Here is a 21,332-nt window from a genome sequence, read left to right as displayed (position 1 = left end):
AGTCGAAGGAAGTGGAAGGATGAGAGGAGGAGAATGTTCATGTGGACCTAAGCTTCCAAGCCGCAATCAGACTTGACCTTCCACCCTAACTCCCCAAAGCGATTCACTCCAACTTCCTTCCCCAACTTCTTCGCCAACCATTTCCTGATTATCGCATATATACTGTGCCAGTTGCCACGAGAGCTCCTTTCCCTAATCCTCAGCATTCGTCTCCTATAGCCTGTACCAGTTGATCTGACGCGCGACATCTCGCCCGGTCATGGCCGCTCCATCCCGAGAAGGCCCCAAACCTTCGATCAATCGCCAGACGACGACTCCTTTCCACCTCAAGCTTTTTTATCGCACCAACGGCTTCTACCCTCTATCCGATTATAAGCTTCCCATATCTCCGCGTCAACGCGGTGGTCCAGTCAGTGGTCCGAATGCCACCCGCGCACCCTCCCCTCCGCCAGCTGCTGTAACGCTTCCACCCCATCTTGAGATCTATACCTGGCAATCATGCACACTTCGGGAGCTTTCACAGCTTCTAACCTCCGCATTACCGTGGTTACTAGGCGAATCGCCCACCGGGACTCGACTTTGTTTTCGTCTGATCTACCCCGATGCGCGTGGCGCAGCAATAGCAGGCAATGAGGTTCGCGGTCACTATATCAGCAAAGATCTGGGCAGTGTGGTTGTTGCGCCAAAAGAAAGCCCACTCCGGGGGGATGAAGACGCAGATCGCCAGAGCGAAGCACAGATGCGCCATGGGCCGTTCCGTTTTCAGGGTGGAGAAGCCGACAAATGTTTGCAGGATGTGCGATTCATAATCGGAGATTACATTGAATGTGCAGTCCTGCCGCCGCGTGAGGATGGATCAATCGCACCACCGATCCGTGCTGGCTCCGGGCCGCCGCCGATGGGTCATGGCATGCGCGCATTTGGGCAGAATGGATCTGGGCGACCGGGTCGTGGGGGTCCTCGTGGGGATCGTAGTGGACCTTCGAATGTCCCTATGGGTGATTGGAGGCGCGGGGAGAGACTCCCTGAAGGAGGTGGCCGTGGAGGTCGTCGGGGATGGAATCCATATTAAAAAATATGAAATGATCTGAGAGCTTTGTCTCAGAAAAGCGATGACCACAGGTCGGTTTAGCTTTGGGTATACCAAGTTTCTCATCGTGTATTTGTACTTTTATTATGTATGGAGTGAATGCCTTCGGTAATGTCTTTGTCGATGTATCAATTCCAGCCCTCATGACATCCATCGCCTGCAAAATATACATTCTGAGCTCTACCTACGCCTATAACCGGACACTAGCAATATCTAGAGCTTTATAATAGATGCAGGTCACATATATGATGCCTCCACTGTATCACCAAAGCTTTGTCTGAGTAAGCCGTTCTGAACGAAAACAGAAGAAATCCATGCGGTATAAGCTTGCAGTAAGGTACATAGCCTGGCCGAAGCAGGTATAGTAAAAAGAGAAGGCAGCTTTTTTCAAAAATTCGCCTCGCGATCACTAGAAAATGTGTGAATGGGCAATTCAACCTCCATTGTCCTCCATCACCCCAAACGTATGGTGGATGTTATCGAACCAAATCACATCCTCAATCATTCTTTACCACTCGGAAATTGTGTCTCCCTTCCGCTTACCGCGGAGCTCGAATTTGCCCTGCAGTTTGTCAGCCCATTCCTGCTGGTCGTCCGCATCTGTGCGGGCAACTTGGGTAGCGGATCATACCTCGGTCTTGTAGGCAACGTAGGTCAGGACACCGGGGATGATACCCATGTACACGATAGACAACCAAGCGTGACGAGGAGTCCAGCGGAAGTACTTGTAGCGGTTGGCGTTGAGTTCTATGGTGATCAGTCAGTTCATGCTCAAGGGAAAGCTCATCCGGAGCGTCGGTCTGTGGCCGAATGCGCGAGAAAGCCGGTTCCAGTGCGTTGGTGCAAATTTAATCCTGAGCGCAAAACAGGGAGCGTCCCTGCATATCCACTTTTCTTGAAGCGTGGGGGTCGAGGGTGACGGGGATTGGGATTCATGTACCGTAGTATTTCTGGAGGGCCGGGTCAAGGACCAAGGCTGCGGTCAATTGATTAGCGAGAAGAAAGGTATGAGTTGCAGAGTTTCATAGCACTCACACTTGCTGGGGCCAGCCATGGTTGCGATGGTTCTTGGATCGAAAGCTACAGAGACGTCGCTTTCGCCGTGCGGATCGAGAAGGAAGTGGAGTGGTCACCTGACCAGTATTACCGTCATCCAATCACGTGAGAGACGAAATAAGAATGATCATCCTGTGGACGATTCAGGCGCAGCATGACCTTTGAAGTGAAAACAATGAAAAGTATTGCATGCATTCGATGCTGCCCGCATACTTACGTAGGTATAGGGAAGTTACTCCTGGTCCAACCCCAAATTCTTTTGACCCACTCTATCTACATGACCTGGTACGTATTATATAGTATATACTATAGTCCTTGGATCCCCATGCGCTGTCCGAATCCTAACAAGATTAACGGATATAGCTTGATCCTCCATTCATTTTGTGTATTGTAGCCCATGAGCAGAGATAGGCCTGGGCGTAGTTCTGCGTTGACTCACCAGGTGGATGGACCCCGGGGCGCCACGAATCCCTGTCGAATTTATCCGTATTAGTATTTGCTATCTCCCTAGTCCTCACACCATTCCTGTTATTTAACTTCTGCGCTTGGATGTTAACAGGCTCAGCCTCATTCACGTCATCATCAAAATTATCATTGAGCCTTTTAGGAGCTTGGATGGAGGAGTTCGATTATCTGCCGAGGGAACCATCAGCGTACAAGCCACGCGATAATACTAGGAGAGGAAATCGATATAGAAGTAGGTGGTTGCTGACATGGTGACTTTTGATTCTGTCATATCTGTTCAACAGAGCAATTCCATGGTCATTTTCCAATGTTTCAAAGTTGGTGCATGGACTGTGTACATGGTGCTTATCCAGCTCAGATTGATACCCAGAAGGGAATGGTTGGTGCTTCTCACACACCTACCCAACCAAGAAGGTGGCTCCGATAATATGATAGCAATAGAGGCTTATCCTACCTATATGAATATGCATATAAAGCCTAGAAGCTTGAGAAACACAAGACCTTTGCAGTCCCAGCCATCCTTGGCGAAACCACTATCTCTACTACCAATTCAGTCTCTCCAACCCTCAATATGTCTACTGTCAGCTGTTTTGACTATCCTGGCTATGAGCAGCTTGGAAACATTTTCAACATTTCCGCCGCTGTTTCCATTCCTGCCAGTGCTCGCATTGTGGCTTGTTCTGGCCAAATTGCCGACAACCATGATCCTCTCTGGGGAAACCACGCCGAACAATTCGAAAAGTCCATGGTCAACATCCAAAGATCGCTGGCTGCTGCGTCACCTCACATCACCAACCCTGAACAGTTATGGGAAGGAATGTTTTATGTGACCTCCTTCCACGTTGGCGTGCTGTCGCGAGCGGAGCAACTGCAAATCGCCGAGATTGCCCGAAAATATTTTGGGAAAAACAAGCCTGCCTGGGCAGCTATCTGTGTGATGGCCCTATTCCCCCCTGAAGCGTTGGTTGAGGTCCAGGTGCAGGCGGCCTATTCTGATGAGAAGAAGGTTGATCATTGAAGTGCTGCGGTAGAATGGCTGGATGCCGGGCTCAAGTGATCATTGCATCATACATGAAAAGATCCCCATATTTTATCAATTTTATTCAATAGATCAAGCTGCGGCTTTTACCTATCGAGATAGCTTAAATGTTTGATAGTACTGATCTTCTCACCCTTGAGGTAGGCAGTTGCAATTCAACACTTGAGAATTCCCAAGGTTGCACGTATGAGATCCTTGGATCTTAATGACGCTAGGTATGTAAGAAGCCACGAGAGTGAGAAGGCGTCGGGATGCAAGGACGCTGAAGATTCATATATTACTATTAATTATTCTTTTCACAGGACTTCTTCCGCACCGGTTTCTACCTCCGCGCCTCCAATTCTGCCAGACTTGAACTCCTCCACCATCTGTGCAAAGGTACACCATTCCACCCCTTCATGGGAACTGATATACTCAATCAGACGCTCGTGCAGCATGATAGCTTGCGGTTTTCCGCTGACCTGGGGATGGATGGAGATCGGAAAGACAAATGTGTCATACTCGCGATAGAAGAAGTCAAACTGCGTCTTCCATAGTCGCTCAATGGTGTCGGGATCCACATATCCATGAGATGGCCCCTCAACGAGCTGGAACGGAGGCCAATCATCCAAGTGCCAATTGGCAGGCACCTCGACAATGCTGCTGGGCACAAGCTTCCCCATTGGCTTCATCCACTGGTCGGCAGGCTTTGAGATGTCCGTCATAGAGAGCTTCTCGGGAGCATACGGAACATAATAGAGCTGGGAGTCATGGTGCATGAAGGAATGGTCATATTGCTATGGTGCTATTAGCGATCTTGAATCCATCCGTCTTCGGTGGAGGAAGATTCTTACGATTCCAAATTCCTCCAAGAGCTTGATACTCCGGCGTGAGGTTCTCCAAGATGGTGCAGTCCACCCCTTTGGGTGCTCACCTGTAAACTTAGTGATTACCTCAATCGATCGTGCTAGAACATCCCGCTCTTGTTGCTCCGTGAGTGCGTCCACATGTTCATGTGAGTAGCCATGCAAGCCACTGAGCTTGTCAGCCAATAAAAAAACCACGAATCACGGGTGCTTACATCTCATGGCCCGCATCTTTGATCTTCTTGATCTGTGATGGGAATGATTCGATTGAATGAGCTGGAACAAACCAGGACGTTGTGATGCTATATTTGTCCCAAAGTTTCAGAAGTCGGTCAATCCCAACTGTTGCGCCAAATATACCACGCGATACGTCAGTCAGATCTGGCAAGTGACCATCTTCCGTGTTGATCCTGGCCGCCAGTTAGCACTAAGTCGGAATGATCCGAGGTTGCAGGGGGTGAAATCAACTCTACCAGCCACTGACAGCATCCACGTCGATGCCATACCCAACAAGAACACGTTTTACCATGATGGATCCAGGAGTATCTTCCCAGTCTACACTACGTCTGAATTGATTGGGGATTCGCGTGTAAATAACATATTCATGGACGATCTCACGGCGCGACTAGATCTATAGAGTGCGCTCAATAACCTGCCTAAAGCGGAAGGTGGATGAGTTGACCAATCGGGGGCCTTGTGTGGATCTCTTGATAACGAACGTCTTGAACGTTCGTAACGATATGGAGCGGCCTCTTAAACCAAAGCAGAGTGGATTGTCCATTACCAATTGACTCCATCTCATTACCTTCTTACTTCTGCTTTTTATCTTTCACGGCGATTAGAATGCTTAAGCTCTGGCTTGATAATGCGGGGAAGTGATAAGGTTAATTGGCCAATCAGATACGTTGTGAGATGCGAACACGGAAATGCCGATGATCCTCACAGACGAAAGGCGACAGTCCCCGATGAAATGGAACAAAAACCTTCGAGTGATATTGTTTCGACGTAGAAAAAGATTCACCTGTCACGCACCTCGTTCGAGGTCTTTGTAGGAAGTGCAGTTGCCGCAGGTGATCATCCAGGCGTCCCCCGCTTCCCAGATAGCGGCAACTAAACCACATCTTCCCCGAACATTTTTCCCTCCCCCAAACTCCCCAATGTCCGAAGGTTATTTTGGGAGAGCTTGCAAAACATGTCGGCGTCGTGGACGAGGATGTGATCGACGACTACCTACGTGCAAGACCTGCGAATCGAATGGACTTGTCTGCGAGGGATACTTGTTACAGTGGCCTGGATTGGCCAGTCGCGGGAAATTCGTTGGGAAAAGTATTCCCGTGAGCACCAGCAAAGGTCATGGAGGGGAAGGCGCGAAAGGCGCGAAAGCAGCGAATCCAACAAAAGCAGGAAGATCCCGACGTACACAGCCAACAAAAGCCTCGACATCAACTCTAGCTCTAGCTCCGGCTCCGGCTCTACGATCACCCCCAAATGGAGTCCAAGACGACCAAAACCATCTAATCCAACCCGAGGTCTTGAACCCCCCAGACTGTCCCATCAGAGGAATATCAATCGATCCACAGTCTGTCGATGATACTTCATTCCTTGGTGACACTCTGGTGGATCTTCAATTCAGCGTTGAGATGGAAACTACCCTGAAAATGCCATCATCGGACATCAGCACTTACTTGGATATGAATAACCGATTGTATCCGAGGATTGATGTGTTGAACATTCCGGATGAACTGAAATTTATTATGCAATATCGTTAGTACCTCGCATACCAATCGGAAGCCGTCACGGATGCTAATGGTCCAAAGATCTTTGTGAGGTCGTACCGAAGCTATGTGTCGACAACGAATGTCCTCAAAACCCCTACCGAGATTACATTTTTCCTCTCGCGATCGAGATACCATCATTGATGTATGCATGTGCCGCATTAGCAGCATGCCATTACAACGTCAGGCTGGCGACCAATCAATATCAAAGAGAATTTTACAAGTTCAAGGGCAAAGCGATGAAGCGACTTCAGGAGGATCTCTATTCCCAAGCTCGAGCAGTCCACCCAGGAACCCTTGCTACAATCCTTATGCTCTGTCTTTGCGACCTTTGCCAGGGTGGTGCTTCGGACTTCGAATCTCATTTCCAGGGGGCCAAGAAATTGATGGAACTACGGCAAGAGCGCACCCTAGGATGCTTTGTGGAACAGTACTTAATATGGTAAGGACGCACGCGATTTCAGGCCGGCAGATAGTAGCTAACCCCACGATTTCAGGCTGGATGTGATGGCGGCCGCTTCCCATTCAAGATCGACCGTTTTTGCTGCTCATGATATACAAGAAGTACTCTACGAAAGTGGAGACTTCTGGGGATTTGACGCGATCCCCTGTCCATTGGATCAATTTAAGGTAATTCATGAGATCGGGACTCTACATAAGGAATCGGCAAGTCCAGAAACCACTTCAATGAAAAAAATGGATCAGGTCCAAGATATCAAACATAGACTGTTGCAGGGTCCAATACATTCGCAAAGAGGGCAGAATTGGTTTCACTTAACGGAAGCCTATCGATACGCCATCGTTCTGTATCTTTTACGACTTTTCTCTTGCGACATTGATGAGTATGAATTAAGCTGGCTTGTCAGCAGCGTTCTATACCATGTGAGGTCTACCCCGCCTGCGTCTGGCTGGTCTGATCAGTTGCTATGGCCATTGTTCCATGCAGCGGTAGAGATCAGGGATGCAAAACAACAAGAATGGATTCGCGAACGGGCACAGTGTATGCAGTACTCCGGGGGATTTGGCAACGTACAAAGTGCACTGAAGATCCTAGAGGAAGTGTGGATGAGGAGTCGACCTTCAGAATATCTGGACATGATGCTGGGATGGGGCGATGGAACAGTGCTTCTTATATAAGACATAGGACGCAATTACTCTCTAGTCCTTGATATAGGATGCTTATAGTTCTTTTCATATCTACAGCCTGGCACGTTGAACAGATTCCGCGTGCTGGTCGGTTATCTGGCGCGCACATCGAAGGCCAATCAGATAGGCATTGATTTGAGTGTGGTTGCTGTTTCAGAATTAGCTAATGCTTCGGGACAAGGATGCAGGCTCCTACCAAGTTAAAACGGGACAAACGCTTAGATCCGCCACCCGAAGATTCTGCATGCCACGAACTCGGAAGGAAGAGTCAACTACCGCTGTGGAGTCGTTTGCCTTACCCATGCGGCAGGTTGACATGCTGTGGTACCCTTGGTCGAGGTTCTTCCGAATGAACTCCAGCATGACCTCGTCACTGATCGTGTTGAGATCAACGGTGGTAAAGTCGATATCCGGGCCATGAACCATTCCCTCAATTACTCCTTGATACGCCTTGGAACGAGCAATCTGCAGCGCTTTCCGAACAGTTTCGATGGCAATCCGGCGATCAAATGGATGAGACAAGAATTTGGGATCAACGATCGGATGATCCCGAGGGTTTCGGGATCGGATGCTCACCACTCCCTTGGACAAATTGTTTTGCAAAAGCAATTCGTGGGTGATGTAGCTTTCTTCCGGTCGGCCATTGCCCTCATAGACGGAGGGTCCGGATCCGAGCCAAATCTCGGCCGACGGTCTCGTTGGTTCCAACAAAAATTCCTTGGTTTGAGGGTCGAGATCGCTGAACTCCTTGGATTCAAATAGACGCTGAATCCTTGGAAAAGCCACGGATCCGCTGGATCCATACATGGCCAGTGGGCCGGTTCTGCTTTTAATATATTCGGCTTCGGCTTCGGCAAGGGATTTTGGGTTAAGGAAGACCTTGTTGTGCGCTGGGAGGCCATTGTCGACTTTATATTCGCAGGTGATGATAGAATGATCGAGCATGTTTTGGCCGACTCCTGGAAAGAGTTAGCAAGGAGTATTATAGTTCAAGCATTGGGGCCACAAGCCTGGCAAGTCAATTTTCACGGAAATTCCATGCTGCTCCAGTGCTTTTCTTTGGCCGATCCCTGATAGCATCAGGAGCTTCGGAGATCCAAAGGTGCCAGCGGCTAGAATGACCTCCTTTTGACAGTGTACGGCAACTAGAGCGAACAAAACACAGATTAGTGGAGAGCAAATTTTGAGCACGAAGGATTCTGACCAGTCCTTCCCGTAGAACGATCGTATAGATCCACACGGGTGGCAACCCCGTTGTTAGAGTGAACGTAGTCACACTCAGTGTTTGTCACGATCAATAAGTTCTTGACACTCTCCCGTGCTGAGCCGGGAAGAAAGGCATTGGCTGCATAAGACCTCTCGCCATCGCGAACATTGAACTGGGCTAGTCCAACTCCGACTGGATTGCCGGCGTTGTTGTCAAGGCAAAGGGGAATTCCCACTTCTAAGCATGCTTGCATGTATGTCTCAACACCCGGAACCATTTCCTTTCCGAATCCGAGCTTAATAGGCCTATACTATCGTAAGTGATTGATTCTTCATAAAAAGAGAACAAGGCGTTACTTACCCAGACTTACCATGGTTTGCTGGAAGTGGATGGGCGAACTTGTCCATACCCTCAGGCAATGTAAAGTCAAAGTCTTCCAACTGAATGGGAATGTAAGCTACCAAATCTAGTAACAAAGAGTCGTACCTACACTTTTCATGATTGGTAGTATGTTCTCCCACTTCCAGCCCTCATCGCCAGTCATTTGACTCCACTGATCATAGTCGTCTTTGGGGCCTCGCGCCAACGCCATATAATTCACGGCTCTGAAAAGTCAACATGGTTCGATTCAATTATGGGGTCAAAAAAACATACGAGCTTCCTCCAAGCTGTCTTCCACGCAGGAAGACCAGTTTCCGGTCATTCAACTCTTTCTGGGAGACTGTCGCTAACTCCCATAGTCCCTCTTTATCCTCCTGTAGCTGTTTGACATATTTACCAGGAACCAGAACATCAGAGTCAATTTCCGAGTCTCTGCCAGCTTCTACCAACAGCACCGAGGCACCTGGAATAGTGGAGAGCTCTGCTGCGAGAACGCAGCCTGCGGTTCCTCCACCACAGATGATGTAGTCGAAGCTGCTGCCATCCAGAAGTGGTTTTCGGGAACTCATGGTCTCAAGTATGGAAATCCCAATGGCGGACAGAGAACAATGAAGACGCCTTAAATCTTATGAACTTGGAGCTTGCTGTGATGTTTGTGTTGAAACTGTGAACTTATGACCCCCTTCAGATACTCACTGAGTTGCCTAATCTGGAAGTCGGATAAGCCATCAGATCAACAGCTTTGCATTGACCACCCACATGAGATGTCGTATGGGATGTAACAGTACATCTCATTGTTTTACTGAAAAAGGAATCTCCCGAGAATCGTCTTTTCATTACATTGACCAAATTAGGTTGCAGGGCGGAGAAATTAGCAAATGGTGGGTTGAAACAAGTCTACAGCTTTTGCTGCGGATGCGATGCGATGCAGCTGCTTATCAAATGTCATTTGAGACCAATGTTACTTAAAGGTCCAAAATCAACGACTATAGTATCTTCCAAATTATCGTTTCCTTTCAAGCGTTATACTAAGTCTTGTTTATCTTGATTATCCAATATGGGCTCTATCTCACCCCCGCGTGCTGTCGAAGCACTCCCAGCCAATTCAGCATCAGAAAAGATCCTTGATATTCTCTACCGCGATGGCGCCGTTGTTATTAAGAGCCTCCTCTCCCTTGCCTCCGTCGCTGAGGTCAATGGTGAGATTCAGCCTTACATGGATGCCGACTACAACAGTGGACTGGAGGTCTTTGCCAAGCAAACCAAGACAGTCTGTGGACTGGCAGGAAAGTCGCCTGCCGCTGTTAAGTCCATCTTGCAAAACCCCATTGTCAAGACCGTCGTCAATGACGTCCTCAGTGTCACCACTGAGAGCTGGTGGGGTGAGGCTCGCAATAAGTGTGTCTCCCCTCCGTTGTTGAGCTCTTTCTTCACCGTTCGCGTGGGGCCTGGTAGTGCTCGCCAGGGTCTTCATCGTGATGACCAGGATCATCATGCAACACACACCCACGGTGATCCTAAAGAAACCACCAAGCTGGGGTGCTTTGTCGCAAGTAAGACCCCCTCCCTTTCGTGCATCAGCTTTCTCGCGTGCACTAACCACGTCCAAATCGATAGCTTCAAAGGTCACCAAAGAGAACGGAGCCACAGAGATCGTCCTCGGCTCCCATGTCTGGGACGATGTGCGCAAGCCCACCGTGGATGAGGTCAGCTATGGAGAAATGGACACCGGTGACGCCTTGTTGATGCTGGGTAACTGCTACCACGGAGCGGGTGCGAATGTCACGAACGACTCTTTCCGAAGCGTTGTCGTCACGTTGTTCTGCAAGGGTGTTTACCGATCGGAGGAGAACCAGTTTCTCGCAGTCTCGCAAGAGCAAGCGGAGAAGTTGGACCCCGAGGTTCAGGATCTCCTCGGATGGAAGGCCAGTGCACCCTTCTGCGGATGGTACGATCTGGGCCATCCCTACCGCCTCATCCGTGATGTTGATAGCGTGGGCTCGGATTTGTTTTGAAAGGATTGAAAGAGTGATGATTTAAGTGGCTCTGGGGTGTCTTGCATCAGTCCAAGTTTTATTCATGTGGCTCCAACGTTGAATTGTAAAGCATTAGGACGAAGATGAGAATGTGTATTGCTTCAAGTTGATGCCGAGGCCGAATGCCTGATCCCTGTTTCTAAAGTTGAAAGAGAATTCAGTACTTCAATTTTACCGTGCTAGGTCAAATTTACAGAATCCCCCGTCCGGTGCTCCAGTGTTGTTTTCAGTCGATCACGCGTGAACCGAGGTACTGTCTTTCCGCATGTTAGAGATGCTCGGTCCAGGTGGAGACTAGGTATATAGTCAACAAGAGTTCGAGGTCTGGATCCAAAGTTATCGGAAGCAAAACAACCAAAACATGACATCTATTGATATCCCCACCTCGTATGAGTCTCTCAACCTCACACACATTAAAATCACCCACCACCCTTGTGGAGCCCCGGAGGCAACCCCAGTGGTGGTCTTCACCTTGGATAGACCAGAAAAGCACAATGCGTTCACGCCACAGATGGCTGATAGCCTTACCCAGGCATACAAAATGATTCATGTTGATCCACGCGTAAAGGTAGTTGTACTCACTGGGGCAGGAAGAATGTTTTGCGCTGGATCGGATCTTGGTATTGGATTCGGTAGTGGACACGGGAGAGCTGTTGACTTCCGGGATATGTATGTCAGAGAACATGAGCCCCAACAACTGGAAATTATTGCTAATGCTATCGCTGGGTCTCAGTGGCGGTCGAGTCGCGCTAGCAATGCATCGATGCCACAAGCCTACTATTGTCGCTTTGAATGGATCTGCTGTCGGGGTTGGCATGACCATGACCCTGCCAGCCGCTATTCGGTATATATTTTACCCATCATATCTGATCTCTCATATTCTAACCAGTCAAGAATCTGCCATGAAAAGAGCAAGTACGGGTTCGTCTTCACCAGACGTGGCTTGACCATCGAATCGTGTGCATCATATTTCTTGCCACGCCTAGTCGGCTTCGCGCGAGCCATGCACCTGATCACCACCGGTGGCGTCTTCCCCCCTACACCTCAGCATTTCGGTGATCTTTTCACAGAAGTACTGCCCGATGCGGGGAAAATCCTCCCGCGTGGGCTAGAGCTAGCCCAAGAAATTGCGGAGAATGTCAGCCCATTGGCCTCTTCCATGAGCCGGGCCTTGATGTGGGAAGGCGCCGACTCACCCGAAGCGGCACATCTGTTGGAGTCGCGGGTGTTTCATCATATGATTGGCCAGCGGTATGAGCTTTCTGTGATATCAATGCAAGGATGGTTGCCTGTTTGACTTTGCTGACGTCACGATAGAGACTACCGAGAGGGAGTTCATTCATTTCTCGAGAAGCGTAAGCCTCGCTTTGAGTCGGACTTGCGCGAGACCAGTTCTCCGAATTATCCATGGTGGCCAGAGGTCGACATTACCCGGGAGGCGACTGTTTCGAAACACTCCAAACTATGACAAGGCAAATTGACATTGGTGGTTACATGGGCTGTGAAGAACTATCATGTGAATACGGAGTGGCCGATCTAGAAAATTGACTACAGGGAATCATTAGAGGAAACATATTGTAATGATAGATTCGTTTCAAAACTGAATTAATCGAACAAATCTAGCGATGCATGTAGCCCGCGCCATTTCATATGCTTGAGCGTTGCAGATTGGACACCGAAGAAAGACAAACAATAAGAGATAGAAATCGAGATCGCCCCTCGATTGAAGCTGGGTATCAAGAACGGAAAACACAAATGCTGCTGATTACATGTCAGGCGCAGCTCGCGAAGGCAGGACATATCGAAACACAATGTCGAGCATATCAGGCAAATGAGAAAGAAAACAGAAAACAGATCGTAGGAACATTGAATGCCCTATCGTAGCGCCGATTGAACTCCTTTACCATGGTCGCAAATCAACATCGTGATGAAAAGGAAAAAAAAAAAAAAAGAAGTGAGAAGATAAGTGTCGAGCACATAGAAGTGAAGAATGGACTGCTGCCAGACCTGCTGAGCGCAGCGATCGCCCAGGACGAGGATCAGAAAGTGCTCCAGTTCCAGTCACGAGGAACGCTGGCAGCGACGTCGGCTGTCTGGCCAAGGTTTGCCTGGAGGGCGGCACGGCCGGACTCTTGACTGTTCTCAAGATCCTGGGTGGCATCCTCGTCAATGCTCTTGGCGTCCATGTTGTTCTGGATCTTGTTCAGGCGATCAGTCCGGGTCTCCTCCCAGCGTTGGTGAGCACTCCAGCACAGATCGCAGGCCCGCGAGGGAACACCCTCGGGGTGGAAGCGCGCATCCTGATCCAGGGGAACAATGTGGGGGGTGTGAGAGGAGCAAAAGACATGACCACAATGGCGGCAGTGGTGGCGACGCAGGAAGATGCCAAAGGAGGAACGGCAGGTGGGCGAGTCACAGTTGGGGGAAGCAGAGTCCGCCTGCAAAAGTGAAGTTAGCAACTAGGTCACCGAAGAATCTTCGAGATGAAGGCGTAGGGTTGTGGTTGGGGCAAGACATGCGCACTCGTCATGTCATTCAGATGGCGTGCTCGCACACGACATTTCCAAGAGCGCATACGCCATCCACACCACCAAGGCTTAAAAGCAGAGCAGGTGCCCATTGCGAGAAGGAATTTGGATCTGACTTACTTTCCAGTGCTCACGAGTAGGGAGACCAGTCACCACGCCCAGTTGCTCAGTCTTCATCCATTCGTGCTCGGCAGACTTGCTGATGCCACTGTACTTGCTTTCCATGGTGGAGCGACGACTGATGGGTTCATCGGAGTCCTCGTTCAGACTGTCCAGAGACCCGTGCGCGCTGCGCGGTGGGGTGATGGGGGAAGACTTCTGAGGACGCTCGGTCGGGCGCAGAGCAGCAGGAACATAGAGCGGGCCCTTGGGAGGGCGCAGCTGGCGAGACTGCAATGGGAGTTGGTGCAGAGTAGAGTTGGTGAGACGAGGCGAGGTGGGAGAATTATTGGAAGGGGTGGTAGTATTGGAGTTGGTGGGAGATGGATGACCGTAAACCGAGATCTGGTTGGCGGTACCGGGGGCGGTGGCAGTCATAACGTGAGTAGCCATTTGGAATTTGGAGTGGGTGTGTGTATGTGTAGGGGAGGAGTGGAGGAGAGGAATGAAGGAAGAGTAAATGTTATGGATCGGATAAAAGGAAGAGGCGAAGTGCCATTAAAAGTGGTGATGTCGAGGGGCAAAGTGAGCACACGAGGCAAAGCGAATCCAAAGAACGGTGAGTGGCCGAGATGGCGGTGGAGCACGGGAGGAGCGTTGAGGCTAGTAGAACCCGAGTGGAGAGGGAAATGATTTGGAGTTTGGAGAAGTTTCACAATCCAAGGTCCAAGGCTTTCCAACTAGCAGGTCTGGGAAGTATTGGTAGATATGAGAGTTTGAGGAATGAGGATCAGGAACAAGAAATGGAGGTGCAGTTGGAAAGGGGGCACTTGAAGTATATGAAGGTCTGATGTATATCGGAATACTACGATCGGGTACGACGCGAGTTCGTTTTCCCGTCAAACCCCGAATCGTTTTACCGTAAATTTGGTACGAGACTCACCGATAGTCTTTTTATCTTGATCCTCGACTTTCTACATCAAATTCGAGTAGATATCAAAAGTACTGATTGACCGCTTCTTTTTTCTCTCCCTTTGAGTGACTGATTGATCGCAAGATGCGCACATGTCGACCAGTCACTGAACTCTGACATGCAGTTGTGCTTACAGACGCATGATGGGTTTCCGCATTGAGTGCATTCCTCCACCAGGATCCGCTCAACTCCAAAGTCCCCGCTATGCTCCGCGGAGTCGTTGCCCCATCAGAGCCCACGGCCGATCATGGAGTTCTTTCCATGACTCCATACAGACGCACAGTATTTCATCCCTGGGATTCCCAACTACAGTATACTGTTCAGTATCATCTGAGATGACAAATATGTGGCTAAACTCTTGAGCTGATCAGGATTTGGACGCCCTCGATTCCCCGTTCGCTCCTTCCGTTTTCACTGCTTTGGCGACTTTCCTAATCTAGTCCTGATTTAGTTCCAAGGTTTACTAGTGGCTGCAAAGGTGGCCAATCAGGAAAGAGGTGGCGTTTGGGCTTATCAGAGCGCGCTGATTGGTGCAAAGGACCTCGGTTCCAGCCAGTTGGGGAAGGAACAATCTAGCACAAAGTCACCACACGGCCCAGTGCGGAGTCCCCCTCATAACCTTTCCATCTTCCACCAATCACAGCGACGGGCTTACAATATCCTGAATGGAGTAATTCTCCAGAAGGATGGAATGTTTCGGTCCTCGTCCGAGCTTCCCTTAGCTGCAGATTCCCATTCTCTATGCCAAACGGCAAATGGGATCACCCCCGGGAACCCTACTGTTTCCAAGGTGGCGGATCACGAGGAATTCTCACGGTACGACATGTAACGGATGATTTGGCAGGCGGTCCGGGAAAACGAATAGCGCTCCGTTCTCCCGGCCCGCTGTACACCTGTACGCCAAAATTGTAGTAGATACATTCCTATCCCAGATGATGCTCCATCTCAACCCTACACACCTGCAATCTATGTACGTACACATATCTCCATGGTCTATAAGAAATCCGGGGTGATCAAAAGTACCATCGACCTGGAGGAATGCCACATGTTGCACCCTGATCAAATTTCCCGATCCAATCTCCCGATCTCCCGATCGAATGTCCGGGGAACCCTGAGTTCCTTCCCTCGCCGCTTGCAGCCGTGGGTCTGGGGAACCCTCACTACTTGCACATGGCTATTGGGGACATGATGGCGTCATGACTCCTGAAGCTCACAAGGCCCATTCCGCCTCTGTCGGCTTCTGTGAAGCTCAAAGCAAAAGGGAATAATTGAGATAGTATCATTTCATCATGAAGTTAGCCGTGTTCAGCGCCAAATCTTACGATCGCACCTATCTGGAGGAGGTGCGTATCCAGCGGTTTTCTCAATTGTGCGAGATCGAGTACCACGCCTTTGCTCTGTCTGAGGAGACCGTCCCGTTGGCTAAAGGCTGCGATGCGGTGTGCGTCTTCGTCAACGACACCCTCGATGCGCGCGTGCTGCACGCCTTACATGCCGGTGGCGTGCGGGCGATCCTGCTGCGATGTGCAGGTTTCAACCATGTCGACTTACCGACCGCCGAAAAATTAGGCCTCTTCGTCGCTAATGTTCCAGCTTATTCGCCAGAAGCGGTGGCCGAGTTCGCCGTCGCCTTGGTGCAGACGCTGAATCGCAAGACTCATCGTGCCTATAATCGCGTGCGTGAGGGGAACTTCAACATCGAGGGCCTCCTGGGAACGACCTTGCGTGGCAAGACGGTCGGCATCGTCGGAGTGGGACGCATCGGTCTCGCGACGGCGCGCATCTTCCATGGCTTTGGCTGCCGATTGCTAGCCCATGACCCCTTTGCGGGGGATGAGTTCCACCAGTACGGGACCCTGGTTGACTTGGACAACCTGTTGCAGGAGAGCCACATTGTCAGTTTGCACTGTCCACTGACCGACAGCACGCGCCACCTTATCAATCAGAGCACACTTCGGCGGATGCGGCCTGGCGCAATGTTGGTGAATACGTCCCGAGGAGGACTCATCGATACGACGGCAGTCACCCACGCCTTGAAGACGCGGCACCTGGGTGGAATTGCACTGGATGTGTACGAGGCTGAGGGCGAGTTGTTCTACAATGATCACTCCGGTGAGATTATTGATGATGATATCCTGATGCGCTTGATGACCTTCCCCAACGTTCTGATCTGTGGGCATCAGGCATTCTTTACTCGGGAGGCACTCACCGAGATTGCCGAGGTTACCTTGACGAACCTGACGGCCTTTGTGAACGGTCTGTCATGCCCCAACTCCCTCGTCACGGAGGGCCATGTACTCGTGCGAGCAGATACGGCCCCAGTACGGATGTAGGGTAATTGGATGCTTGGTGCTGTACTTGTTCGGGCACATTGTGTCTATTCCACCAATTAACTCACCATGTCATGTACTGAAAGCATAGCACCGTCGTGCATAATATAAACATGTCAATCATAGGTCATATTATCATCATATCTGGAGTCTACTCTCGGCATGATGAGATCTACTACTTCGTAGGTACATTGGCATAATCTCATAGTATTAGTTTCACAATGGGCGACTGCATTGAAACTGATTCCGCAACATATGCCATGCCCGAGGCAGAAAACGATGACCGTGTATGATCAAGGGAACCACGGCAATTAGCCACATGCCATATACAACCCCAACAGCTAGCACCAGACAAATCTGCTCAATAACCCATGCAAGGATTCCAGTCCGGGGCTGCCGAGCAGGACTGTGCGACTCCTGATCTGCATTTGTCAATGCTTCCGCGATTTGCCAGGCGGCGCGACGATTGATCTTTTCCCAAGTTGTGTCTTCTGCTTGTTGACGGGCCGCTGTGGAGAGTTTCTTCCGGTAAGATCCATTCTTTGATACTTCCCGGGCCAATCTGATAAATTGGTCGAGATCCTTTGGTGGGACAAGGAATCCGGTCTGACCATGCCGTATAATATCAGAGGGTCCACCCTGGTCCCGGGCAATGACGGGAATTCCACTTGCCATCGCCTCTAAAACGACCAGTCCGAATGTCTCGGTAACGGAGCAGTGCAAGAAGAGATCAGCCGACGCATAGGCACGAGCCAGCGATGCTCCAGTGAGGAACCCGGTAAAGACGACGTGAGTAGGAATTTCGGAAAATAGCTGCTTGACTCTGTTCTCGACAACCGGGTTGCGATTTCCCCCAACGATCAGCAGCTTAAAGGGTATCTTCTCCGCGGCCAAACGCGTTGCGACTTGTGCGAGGAATTCAAAGCCCTTCTCGGGCGCAATGCGACAGACACAGATGAGAATGATTTCTCCGTTTGGAGCAATCTGCTGACGATAGGCTTCGTCTCGCTGGGCGGGCGTGAAGAGAACAGTGTCGACTCCGCGACCCAACTGGACCATTCGCTTGGCGGGGGCTCCCACATGTTCGAGATAGCCACGAATGGCTGAACATGGGTAAAAGATGGTGTGCACTGCTGGCGAACGAAACAAAAAGCCCTGCACTATTCCGAGCAGCCAGACTCCGAACCGGTCCAGCGGCGCAGGGAGCATGATCTCCGAATAGGCCGATAGATCCGTCTGGAAGTTGAGCAGCACCGGAGGTGAGGATCGGAGTTGACGAATTTGCAACAACATCTGGAATCCCAAAGACGCGGGACTGGCCAGATAGATGATATCAGGCTTGAAGGCCTGTCGATAAACATCACCAATGTGAAATGGATAGACCACGGTCAAGTCTGGGTTGTACGGCAGAGCGCATCCTGGCAGTCGTCGCTCCCATGATTGGGTCTGCTTAGTAGCATCCCCCTTGAAATCAGGTGCGACCAGGATGAGATCGACGCCATGCGCTTGTAAGTACTCGACTAAACTGCGAGTGGTGCGACTGACTCCATTGACAGGGCCCCAGGATTCTGTTGCTAGAAGTACCTTCTTTCCCTCCAGGATACTAGGGAACTCCTCTGCTCCCTGGAACGAGGAGAGCAACGGCGCCGACTCCGACATAATGCGACATTTTTTCGAAGGAGAAAAGGGAGAGGACAGGCAGAAGATAAAGTATAAGAAAGTGTAAATGATCACTAGTTCTTTCCCGGGGCACGTGCCGCAATTGGCCGCTGAGAAGTGCTTAAGTATGGGAATCGATGACAACCAGTCGTTCCGAGTGCATGCGCCGCGTGCATCAATCCAACTCATCCACAGGCACAACCCATGTTCCGATAACCACGATAACGATCAATCTTCAAGTCATGAGGGGAAATCATTCACAAGAGATGAATTTGAAGAAATAGGAGAAAGCAGGGATTCAAAGATGGTCGATTTCTCTACTGGTTTCAACCTTTTTTAGTATCCTCAACTGACCTCTTTCCCAACCCCCCTCCTCTTATTGTTCCTTTACGGGCATAGTCGCGTTCAAGTCATTATTTGAATCACGGTCAGAACACTGGAAGATTTCTCAAGTCGTTCACAGGGTGGAAAAACATCATGTCATGCGACGATATTCCCATGGATATTCTATTCTCAGAGAGTGGCGAATCATGCTCTACGGCACCTACCAGCCCGAGCGCAAGTCCCTTGTTTCGTCCTTCGGACATTGATGACCTCAAGCTGGCGTTGCCTGAGTCAACCCCACCGACTGATGAGCACGAGCAAGTCCAACCAGTCAAGAATGTGTGTGTGGTAGGCGCAGGTTATGTTGGTAGGCGTTCCATTCCCTACTAATTCCACTTCGCAACTAACCCGGTATAGGAGGACCAACGGCCGCTATTCTGGCCCTCCACAACCCCGAGGTGACAGTGGAAGTGTTGGATCGGGACCCACAGCGCATCAGGCAATGGAAGTCACCGCATCTTCCCGTTCACGAACCGGGACTTGACCCCCTGGTGAGAATGGTTCGGGATGGTGTGGAGACTGACGAGAGTGACATTCCTCGGCGCCAGCGAAATCTGTATTTCACATGCGATTCTGCACGTGTGATCGCCAAAGCGGATATCATTTTCATGGCAGTCAATACGCCCACGAAGATGTTTGGGGTGGGAGCAGGCTGTGCAACTAACATGGCGGCGTTTGACGGTGCCATGCGGGATGTCGCAGCTCATGCAAAACCCGGCGCAATCATCGTGGAGAAGAGCACTGTGCCCGGCGGAACGGCGGAGCGAGTGCGGAAAATGGTGCGCTTATTTGTTTCAAGTATCTCCTTCGCTGGATACTTCATGAAGTCTCTAACCTGAGTTTAGCTTGCGGCTCACCGACCCGGAGCCTCTTTCGAGGTGCTTTCAAACCCGGAATTTCTCGCCGAAGGCACCGCCATCAAGAATCTCACGACACCCGACCGTGTGTTGATCGGATCAGCCGCGACCGCTGCTGGCCGACAGGCTGCTCGCACCCTGGCAAACCTCTACAAGACGTGGATCCCAGCAGACCGTATTTTGGAAACAAACACCTGGTCCTCTGAGCTCGCGAAGCTTGTTGCCAATGCCATGTTGGCTCAGCGGATCAGTAGCATCAACTCGATCAGTGCGATCTGTGAGCGAACTGGTGCGGACGTGGATCAGGTGTCCAAGGCCATTGGCATGGATGCCCGCATTGGTTCACAATTCCTCAAGGCTGGACTAGGCTTTGGAGGCTCCTGCTTCCGGAAGGACATTGCGAGTCTCGCCTATTTGGCAGAGTCCCTGGGTTTGGATGATGTGGCCATGTACTGGCGGCAGGTCAATATTATGAATGAGCGACAGCGGGACCGATTTGCTCGTAAGGTCATTGAGCGATTCGAAGGGAACTTAGTGGGTCACAAGCTGGCCATTCTTGGTTTTGCCTTCAAGAAAAACACGGGCGACACCCGAGAGTCGTTGGCAGTGGAGGTCATTCGATTGCTGCAGGATGGTGAGCTTTCGTTTCTCCTTAGTCACCTTTTATTTTTCTCTCTTTATTCCGTTTCAACTAACAGGTCCATTGTGTTAAAGAGCGACCGGCCGAGATTTCCATATTCGACCCATTTTGTCGCCAAGAAGATATCATGCGGGAGCTAGGTCCAGGAATTGCCGAGATGGGCACTGTCAAGGTCCACAGTGACCCATACCTGGCTTGTTCACAGGCCCACGCCATCCTGGTGGTGACTGATTGCGATCAGTTCCGCAACACGCCGACCAAGAAATCCAGCTGGAGCATCTCGGATCCATCAACACCTACGCCTACCTCTGATTGCATGGACTTTCAGCCCACTTCCACCCATCCTGGTACCAGTGAAACCATTGAATGGCCACGTATCGCATACAATATGATTGAACCCAAATGGGTGTTTGACGGACGGGGCCTGTTGGATGTGGCGGAGATGAAGAAATTGGGTGTGCGAGTGGACCGCGTGGGACAGCGTACAGAGCTCCACGTTTAATTTCCATATACTTGTTGATTTTGCGATACCCTCTGTTCTTTTTGCGGTTTTTCTTTTCTTTCTTTTTTTTTCTTATCCTGCTTCGATCATTTACACAATCCTACGATATCGAATAATTTGCGTGATGGCTTTCTGGCGTTCTCAGTGGGATTTGGAGGCATGATTGAGGACTCCCTTCCTACACCGATCTACATTTTCTTCGTACACTGCTGCAGAAGACTCATCCAATAGAGATTTGGGATAATATACCAATGCGGTCACCATCTATCCTAGACTATTGGTCATATAAAATAGGAACACGTACCGAATAGAATCATATG

The 21,332-nt window shown here is 50.3% G+C and overlaps 11 protein-coding genes across 11 annotated transcripts; 6 read left to right on the top strand and 5 right to left on the bottom strand.

The window, feature by feature from the left end:
* Positions 1-259: 259 nt before the first annotated feature.
* Positions 260-1,072, top strand: N7484_002559 (SAP18 family protein; the record flags this gene model as incomplete). Its single annotated transcript, XM_057112979.1, has 1 exon — positions 260-1,072. One exon carries the CDS (start codon positions 260-262, stop codon positions 1,070-1,072), a length of 813 nt encoding a protein of 270 aa, XP_056973119.1.
* A 526-nt stretch (positions 1,073-1,598) lies between these two features.
* Positions 1,599-2,144, bottom strand: N7484_002558 (uncharacterized protein; the record flags this gene model as incomplete). Its single annotated transcript, XM_057112978.1, has 4 exons — positions 1,599-1,652; positions 1,722-1,837; positions 2,031-2,066; positions 2,126-2,144. The coding sequence occupies 4 exons, from the start codon at positions 2,142-2,144 to the stop codon at positions 1,599-1,601; spliced, it is 225 nt and encodes a 74-aa protein (XP_056973118.1).
* Positions 2,145-3,182: 1,038 nt separating this feature from the next.
* N7484_002557 (uncharacterized protein) lies at positions 3,183-3,629 on the top strand (the record flags this gene model as incomplete). Its single annotated transcript, XM_057112977.1, has 1 exon — positions 3,183-3,629. One exon carries the CDS (start codon positions 3,183-3,185, stop codon positions 3,627-3,629), a length of 447 nt encoding a protein of 148 aa, XP_056973117.1.
* A 317-nt stretch (positions 3,630-3,946) lies between these two features.
* N7484_002556 (polysaccharide deacetylase family protein) lies at positions 3,947-5,024 on the bottom strand (the record flags this gene model as incomplete). The annotated part of the gene is made up of 4 exons (XM_057112976.1): positions 3,947-4,426; positions 4,484-4,664; positions 4,711-4,905; positions 4,969-5,024. 4 exons carry the CDS (start codon positions 5,022-5,024, stop codon positions 3,947-3,949), a joined length of 912 nt encoding a protein of 303 aa, XP_056973116.1.
* Positions 5,025-7,467: 2,443 nt separating this feature from the next.
* N7484_002555 (GMC family oxidoreductase) lies at positions 7,468-9,573 on the bottom strand (the record flags this gene model as incomplete). The annotated part of the gene is made up of 7 exons (XM_057112975.1): positions 7,468-7,564; positions 7,613-8,375; positions 8,427-8,561; positions 8,621-8,928; positions 8,984-9,063; positions 9,114-9,228; positions 9,278-9,573. 7 exons carry the CDS (start codon positions 9,571-9,573, stop codon positions 7,468-7,470), a joined length of 1,794 nt encoding a protein of 597 aa, XP_056973115.1.
* Positions 9,574-10,061: 488 nt separating this feature from the next.
* N7484_002554 (phytanoyl-CoA dioxygenase family protein) lies at positions 10,062-11,019 on the top strand (the record flags this gene model as incomplete). The annotated part of the gene is made up of 2 exons (XM_057112974.1): positions 10,062-10,557; positions 10,622-11,019. The coding sequence occupies 2 exons, from the start codon at positions 10,062-10,064 to the stop codon at positions 11,017-11,019; spliced, it is 894 nt and encodes a 297-aa protein (XP_056973114.1).
* Positions 11,020-11,401: 382 nt separating this feature from the next.
* Positions 11,402-12,508, top strand: N7484_002553 (Enoyl-CoA hydratase AKT3-1; the record flags this gene model as incomplete). Its single annotated transcript, XM_057112973.1, has 2 exons — positions 11,402-12,291; positions 12,358-12,508. The coding sequence occupies 2 exons, from the start codon at positions 11,402-11,404 to the stop codon at positions 12,506-12,508; spliced, it is 1,041 nt and encodes a 346-aa protein (XP_056973113.1).
* A 571-nt stretch (positions 12,509-13,079) lies between these two features.
* N7484_002552 (FYVE zinc finger domain-containing protein) lies at positions 13,080-14,120 on the bottom strand (the record flags this gene model as incomplete). The annotated part of the gene is made up of 2 exons (XM_057112972.1): positions 13,080-13,478; positions 13,689-14,120. 2 exons carry the CDS (start codon positions 14,118-14,120, stop codon positions 13,080-13,082), a joined length of 831 nt encoding a protein of 276 aa, XP_056973112.1.
* Positions 14,121-15,929: 1,809 nt separating this feature from the next.
* N7484_002551 (2-hydroxyacid dehydrogenase) lies at positions 15,930-16,973 on the top strand (the record flags this gene model as incomplete). Its single annotated transcript, XM_057112971.1, has 1 exon — positions 15,930-16,973. The coding sequence occupies one exon, from the start codon at positions 15,930-15,932 to the stop codon at positions 16,971-16,973; it is 1,044 nt and encodes a 347-aa protein (XP_056973111.1).
* Positions 16,974-17,186: 213 nt separating this feature from the next.
* Positions 17,187-18,629, bottom strand: N7484_002550 (glycosyltransferase family 4 protein; the record flags this gene model as incomplete). Its single annotated transcript, XM_057112970.1, has 1 exon — positions 17,187-18,629. One exon carries the CDS (start codon positions 18,627-18,629, stop codon positions 17,187-17,189), a length of 1,443 nt encoding a protein of 480 aa, XP_056973110.1.
* A 477-nt stretch (positions 18,630-19,106) lies between these two features.
* ugd1 (UDP-glucose dehydrogenase) lies at positions 19,107-21,012 on the top strand (the record flags this gene model as incomplete). Its single annotated transcript, XM_057112969.1, has 4 exons — positions 19,107-19,320; positions 19,371-19,792; positions 19,859-20,504; positions 20,585-21,012. 4 exons carry the CDS (start codon positions 19,107-19,109, stop codon positions 21,010-21,012), a joined length of 1,710 nt encoding a protein of 569 aa, XP_056973109.1.
* Positions 21,013-21,332: the final 320 nt, after the last annotated feature.

This window comes from Penicillium longicatenatum, assembly GCF_028827895.1.
Source record: "Penicillium longicatenatum strain IBT 33135 chromosome Unknown contig_2_segment0_segment0, whole genome shotgun sequence".
In the NCBI taxonomy this organism is placed as follows: Eukaryota; Fungi; Ascomycota; class Eurotiomycetes; order Eurotiales; family Aspergillaceae; genus Penicillium; species Penicillium longicatenatum.
This window is presented reverse-complemented; position numbering and strand designations above follow the sequence as displayed.